This window comes from Panthera uncia, chromosome D4, assembly GCF_023721935.1.
Source record: "Panthera uncia isolate 11264 chromosome D4, Puncia_PCG_1.0, whole genome shotgun sequence".
Classification (NCBI taxonomy): Eukaryota; Metazoa; Chordata; class Mammalia; order Carnivora; family Felidae; genus Panthera; species Panthera uncia.
The window spans coordinates 89214389-89223733 of NC_064807.1; the positions used below are offsets into that span (position 1 = coordinate 89214389).

The 9345-nt window shown below is 66.4% G+C and overlaps 1 protein-coding gene across 2 annotated transcripts in view; it reads left to right on the forward strand.

Annotated features, from left to right (window-relative positions):
• The first annotated feature begins 815 nt into the window (after positions 1-815).
• Positions 816-9345, forward strand: part of BRD3 (bromodomain containing 3) — a 19154-nt gene continuing 10624 nt past the window's right edge. Inside the window, exons 1-6 of one of the 2 annotated variants that reach the window (XM_049631006.1) lie at positions 816-942; positions 1303-1627; positions 2346-2483; positions 3135-3282; positions 4104-4318; positions 6182-6553. In XM_049631006.1, the coding sequence (XP_049486963.1) occupies positions 1415-1627; positions 2346-2483; positions 3135-3282; positions 4104-4318; positions 6182-6553 (1086 nt within the window). In that variant the 5' untranslated portion in view covers positions 816-942; positions 1303-1414. The remainder of the gene's footprint in view (positions 943-1302; positions 1628-2345; positions 2484-3134; positions 3283-4103; positions 4319-6181; positions 6554-9345) is intronic. The other variant, XM_049631013.1, reaches the window with a different exon arrangement.

Genomic DNA, 9345 nt, shown 5'->3' on the forward strand with positions numbered 1-9345 from the left:
CACCGCGGAAGTGCGTGGAAGGGGGGGTGGGGCTGTGGGCTCCCCAGGGTGCTGGGCGCGGCACCTCGTGGTGGTGGTTCCAGGGTGTCCCTCGAATGCACCGCAGGTCTGCTTGGTGCGTCAGAGCTGCCCCTGCTGCCTGTCTGAACCCCCTTCGCGCTGCTCGCGGTGGTTTGTAGTAGGTGCCCGTTACTTTGGCGTGAACACGCCCATGTGGCAGGCGGCCAGCTACCCACAGGGTGCTAACCAGCTCACACAACTCCCCAGGTCTTAACCATCCGCTTTTGCAAGTTGTGGGCAGGGTGGCTGATCGCGGTCACCGACATGTGCCGTCCCGGTGACGTCCCCCGGTGCCCCCCCCCCCCCGGCCCCTCACGCAGAGGGCACTGCCACCCGGCCCCGACCCGTCTGGATATTGTGACGCGGACTGGGACACACAGAAACCTGGAGTGTAGCAGGGCTCAGAAATGTGGCCCGGTGCTCTCGTTCCACAGGCGGTCAACAGTCCACTCGTAAAGTAAACAGTCCCCTCGCGAGTAAAAGCGGGGCCTCCGGCTGCCCCCCGGGATATGTTGGGGCTTCGATGTCGGGGCCGGCCTGTGTGTTCTGGGGTGTAGTTAATCATCTTGGATTCCAGCCGTGAGCTTGGAGGGCATCCCTGAAAGTTGGCGGGGGGTGGGGGGAGGGAGGTCCACAGCAGCCCCTCATTTCCTGAGAGAGGAGGGTGGGGCGTGCCCTCCCGATTGGCCCGGGGCCGGGCGTGTCATACCTCCGCCCGCCATCACAAACCAGCACCCGTTCTCGTGGTTACATCAGAACCTCGCTGCCCCGGGGGCCCAGCTCCACACGCCGCGCGTGGTTCCGCACACGTCCTGCCTGCCCGGCTCGGCTCTGCGGGGTCGATGCTGTAGCCCTGTCTACGTGTGAATCATTCCCCCAAAGGTGCCACGGCCAAGAACAGTCAGAGTCAGCCCCCAGCAGGCAGGCAGTTGGTGGGCAGTGAGCCAGGAGTGGCCGCGTCCGGGGCCACCGCCTCCCACCGCTGCCGTGTGCCCGGACGGCCGCCTTCCCGCCCTTGCGTTGCCCGCGTGGCCAGGTGGCCCGTGTTCGGTTACCTCCCTGCCCCAGCCTGAGAGCTGTAGTTAGAGCGGTTGGGTGACAGGGGAGGGCTGGTTTGACCAGGGCGACTGTCGTGAGCAAGATGAATTGGCCTCACTGCGACCACGCGGGAGTCCGTGGGGCTGGGAGAGGCGGTGGGGCCTGGGTGACCGGCCCGTCTCTGCTGTACCTCCTCCCCCGTAGGTGCTGCCCAGCTGGGCCCAGAAATGGGACGTCAGGCCTCCGAAAGGAGCACAGTGGAAGCCAGGGCGTCCCCGAGCCGCTGCTGTGACGGCCAGTGAGCGAGCAGCGGAGGATGTCCACCACCGCGACGGTCGCCCCCACGGGGATCCCGGCGGCCCCGGGCCCTGTGAACCCGCCCCCGCCGGAGGTCTCCAACCCCACCAAGCCGGGCCGCAAGACCAACCAGCTACAGTACATGCAGAATGTGGTGGTGAAGACGCTCTGGAAGCACCAGTTCGCCTGGCCCTTCTACCAGCCCGTGGACGCCATCAAGCTCAACCTGCCTGTGAGTACCCGCTCGTCCCTGCCCCCCCGCGGCCCCGTTCCTGGACGGACCGCCCCTCGGGCCGAGGCAGCGGTGGTGCCGGTAAGCCAGGCACAGCCCGTGGCCCTTGGTGACCAAGGAGCGGCGGTGGGAGTGGGAGGGCCGTGTCCCCGAGTGTAGGGAGACCTGAGCCCTACGGGCCGGAGAGGGCGGGAGCAGGAGCCAGGACTCACCCGTCTTCCTCCTGTCCCGTGGACCCTCCTGGAGAGCGCTGCACCCGCCCCTTGGGGTCACGTTCCCGGCGCGGGCCATCCATCCGATGGGTTTCTCATCTGGACCCAAGTAGAGAAACCCTGAGCGTTTGAAGGCGAAGCCCAGGGCCAGGAGTTGGCGGCCTGGGTTCTGGGCCCGGCTCGGCCCCGGCCTCCGGTGGACCCTCGGTTTGGAATCCGGGAGGGGGCTTGGCCCCGTCTCTGGAGTGCCGATCAGCTCTGGGGCCTGCTCCGGCTGCATAGTCGCGTGCGTCTCTAAGAACCTCCCACGCAGGCAGAAGCCGTCGGGCGAGAGGCGTGGAGGGGTTTGCGGCTGGCCGGGCGCTCGCCCCACATCCTGCCTTTGACCCGGGCCTGGCGCCTGACTCACCTGAAGAGACTGCGCGGCGTGCAGTCACTGTCCTCGGGAACAGCAGAAATGACCACGCGGCCGGTGCTGATGACGCCTCTGAAAATCTCTTTCCTAGGATTATCATAAGATAATAAAGAACCCGATGGACATGGGGACTATCAAGAAGAGACTAGAAAACAGTTATTACTGGAGCGCGAGCGAGTGTATGCAGGACTTCAACACCATGTTCACAAACTGTTACATTTATAACAAGGTAAGGGCACACGTGGCCGCGGGAGGGCCCTCGGGGCCGGGCACGTCACCCCCTGGCCCTCCGCCCTTCTGGCCACCGTCCCCACTCAGGGTCCCACACGCTGCCCGCACCAACCCCCCCCCCCCGGGGGGAGGGGAGGTAAAGGTGGGAACAGCCTTTTCAGAAGGAGTTTAGGGAACCAAATGCTTCAAGCCGTCCGCGCCCTTGGACCTAGACACCCCTCCCGTAGACATGGCGGGCTCGCGTGTGCAGTGCAGCCTCCCGAGACGGCGAGGACTCTGCACGATGAGGGAACGTGTCCACGCAGTGGTTTCCAGCGGGAAGAGTAGATTAGGGAAGGTCCATGGGACCCTACATTCGTGGGGGTTTCGCCGTTTTCAAGAGCGACGTGATAAAGCAGAGACGAATTGAGTGGGAGCGGGTAGAAGGTTGTGTTTCCTCCACGTGATGGGCTGAAGGGTGGTTGTTACCCTTCCCGTCTCCACAGCGGGATGCGCCCCTTTGGTCTCCTCCCGCCTCCCGCCCCCCGCCCTAGCAAATCTCTTAACAGAGTCTCGAGTCAGTGTTTTCTTGAGCTACAACCAGCGATGTCTTTGGTGAACGCGTGGTTCCTTTCCCGACAAGTGACCTTGGCTCCCCCTGTGTCTTCAGCCCACAGATGACATAGTGCTAATGGCCCAAGCCTTAGAGAAAATTTTTCTGCAGAAAGTGGCCCAGATGCCCCAGGAGGAAGTTGAATTATTACCCCCTGCTCCGAAGGGCAAAGGCCGGAAGCCGGCTGGCGGAACCCAGAGTGCAGGTAAAGGGGCGGACGGGCACGGTCCCTTTATCCTGACACCCCCCGGGGACTGACAACAGCATTTCTCGTGCGGGTCCCTCGGCCCCTCTGAGCTCAGTTTCCCTGTCTGTCGAGTCGGGGCTGTCTGAGGTCCCGCCGGCCCTTGGTGGCCTGTTACTGTCTGTCTTCGAGCCTGCTGTTGTGGGGAGACTGTGGTCTTGCCTTGTCCCCATCCTCTGAGACCAAATCTTCCAGCAGTCTGGACAGGAGGTCCTTGTGTCCCCCCAGGACTTTGCCTCTCTGGCATGTGTTGCGTTCTCTGTGACAGGAGAGGGGCTGTGTGCCTTGTCGAGAGGGCAGTGGGGATTAGCACTGGGAGCCCTGGGGGTCTTACCTGGCCGGAACCCGGAACCCGGAACCGAGGTGCGCCCTGATGGAGAGGCTGACGGGGGAGGCCGCAGTGGGTCCCCCACACCGCCGCCCATCACACTTTGCCGATGGGACCGTGGGTGGTTAAGGAGCTCCGCCTGGGTCTCTCAGCTAGTTAGAGGTGGAGTCTGAGTTAACCTCCGGTTTCGCGGTCCCACGCCCGGCCCTTCCTCCCAGGCTGCCCCTTGTCCAGCTTCCTCGTTGAGATTTTAGTCTCTAGCCAGAGGGAGAGCCTGGGGGAGGTGTGTTCCGTGGAGGCAGCCAAGGTTCAGGGCCGGGGCCTCAGGGGGAGGGGCTCCCTGGCGCCGGAGTGCTCTGGCTGGAGGGGATGGTCCAGGAAGCTTCTAGAAGCTTCTAGAAGCTGGCTGGCAGGTAGAGCCTGGTGTGTTCAACGTGCTTTCCTTGCCTTCAAGGTACGCAGCAAGTGGCGGCCGTGTCCTCTGTCACCCCAGCAGCCCCCTTTCAGAGCGTCCCCCCCACCGTCTCCCAGACGCCCGTCATTGCCGCCACCCCTGTGCCAACCATTACTGCAAACATCACGTCGGTCCCCGTCCCCCCGGCCGCCGCCCCACCTCCTCCCTCGACGCCCATCATCCCCGTGGTCCCTCCCACACCGCCTGTCGTCAAGGTGAGCGTCCCTGGGGACGAGGTCAGCCGGCTGTCTGATGGCCAGGCCGGGGTTCCTGGATTCGGGCAGGTGTGGGGCGGGCCAGGGGGGTGCACGGCCACCTGTCCCTGGGCACCGACTGCTTGTCGGGTGTTGGGTACATGTGACTTTGGTTCTCTCCGTGCTCCTGATGCAGACGGGGAGACCGAGGCTCGGGTGGCTTTAGGTCACACAGCTGGTGAGGGCAGGCTGTGCTGAACCCCCGCTTCTCTGGCCCTGAAGGCTCGGTCTTCACCGTGCAAGGGTCCTGTGGGAAGGTGTGGGGAGAGCGTGGAGGGGCCCGCAGCTCCCCCGCTCACGCTTGAATTTAGGGCAGTGGCCCGGGTGCGTCACGGGGGGCCTTGCACCCGCCCCTGCTGGCGTGAGCTCCGGCGCCATCCGTCCCCCCGGTGTGGCTGGCACTTCCGTGGCGGGGACCGTCCTGGCCGGGTCTGGGCTCAGAGCCGGTGCTCCCCGTGAGGTCTGGGGCAGGCCGCGTGCCGGACGCTGACGTGTGTCTTCCGTTTGCCCCTCACAGCGGCCCTCTGGGGCAGACAGTATTTCCCCCATCTTACAGATGAGGAAGCAGGCGCTCAGAGGGGTTAAGTGGCTCCCCCAAGGTAAAACGCCCCCTCTGTTGCTTTCCCTCCCCCGTGGTCTTCACCGCCTGCTCTTTCCCGGGCGGCGCCTGGCCAGGCTGCCGAGCACAGTGCCCGGCTGTTTTTGGAGCGTGTCCTGTTTGCCATGGCCAGATGAGCTCTCCGCCGGGCCTCTGTGGCACGCGCTTGGCGTCCTGTGGGTGCCCACGAGTGTCTGGGGACCGCCAGCTCGTGCCCCTGCCAGCCGGGGGGCAGTGGCTTGGCCGGGGCGGAGACCGTGGCGGCGCCCCAGGGAGCAGATCCCCGTGAGGCCGTCAGCCCGGGCGCTGCGGCTCCGAGGGGTGCCTCTGCCTGTCTGGGAGGCGGGGAGCTGGCCGAGCCGGTCTCGGGGACGCACTGAGCCCTGGCTGTAGCACACACCGTGATGCCTGTGGGCCCCCGGGCCCGGTGCCTGAAGAGACGCACACGTGCCAGGACTCGCGGGCTTTAACAGGTTCTCCCTCACCGGGCACAGCCCGTGTGAGTGCCCTGCACGCGCCTGCAAAAGGCTCTGTTGGTCGTTTTAACATTCCCTCTCCTCGGGGAAAAGAGCTCTCTGTGGCTCCCGCTGCCTTTGGGGTGAAAGTCCCGACTTGCCCAATCAGCCCCTGGGAGTCCTTGGTCCGAGACCCGTGGCTGCAACCCTGCCCTCCCCGCTCTTCCTGCCTCCGGGCCTCGGCCTGCTCCACCGTGGCTGCCCCTGGAGCCCCAGCTTTGAGGCCCCGATCTGGGGCTTTCCCACTGGCCTTTAAGAGCCAGGAATCCCGTTCATCTCTGCTGTCCCTTAGCCCGAGTCCCGCTTGGGGACGATCCCGGTCCTGGGGTCATCCTGGTCATGCTGGCCTCTGGAGCCAGCACGGCCCCCGAGGTCAGACAGATGCAGCTGAGTCGCACGTGACACCTCACGCTGCTGGGGTGTGACCGGAGCCTCGGAGGCCGGGGGGGCAAACGGACAGGGCCCTCGGAGGGGCGGCTCCAGCCTCACCACTACCAGCTGTGTGACCTTGGGCCTGAAATGTGGCCCCTCTGAGCCTCGGCGTCCCGTGTGCCGCGGGGGTGGGGGGCAGCGGGAGGACGGGTGTGGCTGTGCATGCGCGTGCGCGCGGTCGCTTTGCTCGGTGCCTGGCCGATAGCGCCCTGGGAGCGCGGCCGCAGCCACCCGCGTCCTCGTGCCCGGGGCTCACCGGTCGCGTCGTCGCTGTCGCAGAAAAAGGGGGTGAAGCGGAAAGCAGACACCACGACGCCCACGACGTCGGCCATCACCGCGAGCCGGAGCGAGTCGCCCCCGCCGCTGTCAGACCCCAAGCAGGCCAAGGTGGTGGCGCGGCGAGAGAGCGGGGGCCGCCCCATCAAGCCGCCCAAGAAGGACCTGGAGGACGGCGAGGTGCCCCAGCACGCGGGCAAGAAGGGCAAGCTGTCGGAGCACTTGCGGCACTGTGACAGCATCCTCAAGGAGATGCTGTCCAAGAAGCACGCGGCCTACGCCTGGCCCTTCTACAAGCCGGTGGACGCCGAGGCCCTGGAGCTGCACGACTACCACGACATCATCAAGCACCCGATGGACCTCAGCACCGTCAAGGTAGGCGGGCGGGGCTGGCGCGTTGACCGCTGGCCGCAGGGGTCCCGCGGGCCCGGGGGCGAGGGGAGGGGGGAGGCGCGTTCTGCCTGCTGAGCCTGCAGCTTCGGGGTCCTCGTCCCGCTTGCACCCGGGTCTGCGCGCTCCTTCTCGCGTCCCGTGCCGGCCCGTCTGCGGTTTCCGTGACCTCAGCAAGGGGGCCCTTTCGGGCGACCCACGCCCTCACTGGCCAGACCGGGGCCTCGGAGTGGGGCAGGTGGCAGAGCTGAGACCGAGAGCCCGGGCCCCCCCCCCCCCCCCGTTCCCGTGCCAGGGCCTCCGCCCAGGGCTTTCTCGGGTGTTGCGCCAGGCCAGGCCGGTGTTACAAGTGGAGACCGGGGAGAGAAAGTGCCCGGGGGGCGGCCGCAGCCGAAGGGCAGCAGACCCAGGGCTGGGATGAGCTCCCAGGGGTCTTCCCTGAGCACACACAGGTGGGGCTCCTGACCCCCTGTCCCGATTGGGCTCGGGCCCCAGCACACCTGCCCCCCTCCCCCCGTCTCCGGCCTCAGAGAGCGCTCCGAGCCGGCCCGGTGCTGGTTCCCGAGGTTCCGAGGAACGCCCCTGGCAGCGGGGGACTGTAGGCCACCTCCTCTGCAAGCTGCCCGTGTGGCCCCAAGAGCCACCCCACAAAGGGGAGTGGTGGCGCCTTTGCACGGATAGGGTCTAGCCCCGGAACGGCTGGTCTCCGTCGTTCTGCCTGGTTTCCCAGTGTTGCCGGACTCGGGCAGGGTCTCCTTACTGGAGCCTCCTCCCCCGGGCGCGTGTGGGTTTCAGGCAGGACAGACCTGGCTGTCCGCCCCCCCCCCCCCCCCCCCCACCTCGGTGGTGGCGCTTGGTGAAGCATTCGAGTGACCAAGCCTCTTCCTCAGATACCTTAGGTCCTGCCCCCACTGGGAGCCTGGTAACCTTGGCTTTGGACGGTTCGTGACCAGCACGAGTCAGTACAAATGCAGGACGAACGCAAAGGTGCCAGCAAGGCAGAGGCCGGTGGAGAGCAGATCCCAGCTCTGTGGCTGCCTCCCTTCCCGGGGAAGATCGCTAACCGTGCTTCAGATTCGTGCTTGGCCGAGGCCGGCTCTTGTCTAGCCAGTCTTGACCGTGGGGCGGCGGGAACACGCGCTCCCAGGTGCAGTTCTCGGAGGCCGAGCGCTCGCCTCGTGGAGGCTCCCTCCCTCCGTAGGGTCTGTGGGGTCCTGGCTCCAGGCTGACGGCAGGTGGCTGCCCCCTCAGTCCCAGACAGGGCCGTCTGCCCGTCTCGTTCTCCCCATGCAGTGACCTGGCTGGCACTTGGGTCGGCGGGTACTGGGGCTGGGCCTTTTCGTCTGCACGCGCCCTTGCTGTTTAGGGACCGGGAAGCTGAGGCTGGACGGGTGGGTGCGTTGTGGGCGGAGCCAGGCCCGGAATCCAGGCCTTTGACTCTTCGAGCCGGCAGAGCTCCTGTCACCCAGATCAGGGCGTTGTTGACAACAGGGACGCTCGTGCCCTTGTTAATCCCCAGAGCCTTGGGGGGCACGTGAGGCCCGACGCGAGCAGCCACACGGCCAGGCCACACGGCCAGGCCACACGGCCAGGGAGAGGCTGAGTGGGAAGCGCTGAGGCTGTGGGGAGGGGGCCGCGTCTTGCGGGGACCTGGGCGGTTTGCTCTGGCGCTCCCCTTGAGAAACACCCATCATCCGGGAGCCCCCGAGGAGCCCCAGCCAGCGGCCGACTCCCCTTGGGCCCCCAGTGCACTTAGGTTTAGCCTGTCTTTGCCTCAGCCCCGCCCAGGCGGCCAGCGGTCAAGTTAGCACCAGAGCCTGAAAATCGTACAGAAGTCAAGAGGGTCTCGGGTGCCCGTTTGTGCCCGGTAGCCGGGCCTCCCGCGGTAGGGAGGCTGTGCCGAGGGCTGGAGCCATGCAGCCTGGGTGCTGTCCGCAGCTCTGCAGCTGGTGGGAGATGGGGCATGTATCCAGGGCGCTAGAGAGGCCGAGGGTCCTGGAGTCAGGCTGCACTCAGCCCACCAGAGTCCGGGATTCTGTTCGTCTAGGCTCAAGTGAGACAGGTGGTTGGGCTCTAACCTGCAGGGTCGCGCTGCAGTGGCGCTCAGCGCCCAGGGAAGAGGGGCAACCCTCGCCGACAGGAGGTCGCTGACTGATGATTTCTGCTTGGGCCCGGGAGAGCCAGGGAGCTCGCTCCCTCACCGAGTCTCCCCTCCATCTGCCCTGACTGGCAGCTCGTGCCCGTCCGTGGTGGTGCCTCTGTGCTCGGCATACAGCCTGCCTGCGTCTCACCCCTGCCAGCCCCACCTTGTTCCACTGGGTCGGCCAGCACTGTCCGGTGCTGCTTGTGGGGGGGCGTCTGGGTCCTCAGAGAGGTGAAGTGAACGTCTCAGTCCATGACCTGCGGAGCCCCCCCCCCCCCCCCCCCCCCCCCCCCCCCCGGCCAGTGTTGGCAGTGACTTTTACCGGAAGCCCCTCGTCCCCCCTGAAGCTCCCCCCGTGAGGGATTTCACTGTGTATAATGTCACACAATGTGTGGAAACCAGGGCAAGGAGAGCTTACGTGGCGGCTGCAGGAGCCAGGATGCCTCCTTTCCTTCCACCCAGGGCAGCGGCCTCTCTGGGGTGTTGTTCCGGGGGGTCCCAGAGCCCCCTCCCAAGCCCTCGAGTCCTGCTTCCTCCCTCTCTCCCTCCCCGTCTCTCTCCCCCTCTCTCTCCCCGTCTCTCTCCCCGTCTCTCTCCCCCTCTCTCTCCCCCTCTCTCTCCCCCTCTCTCTCCC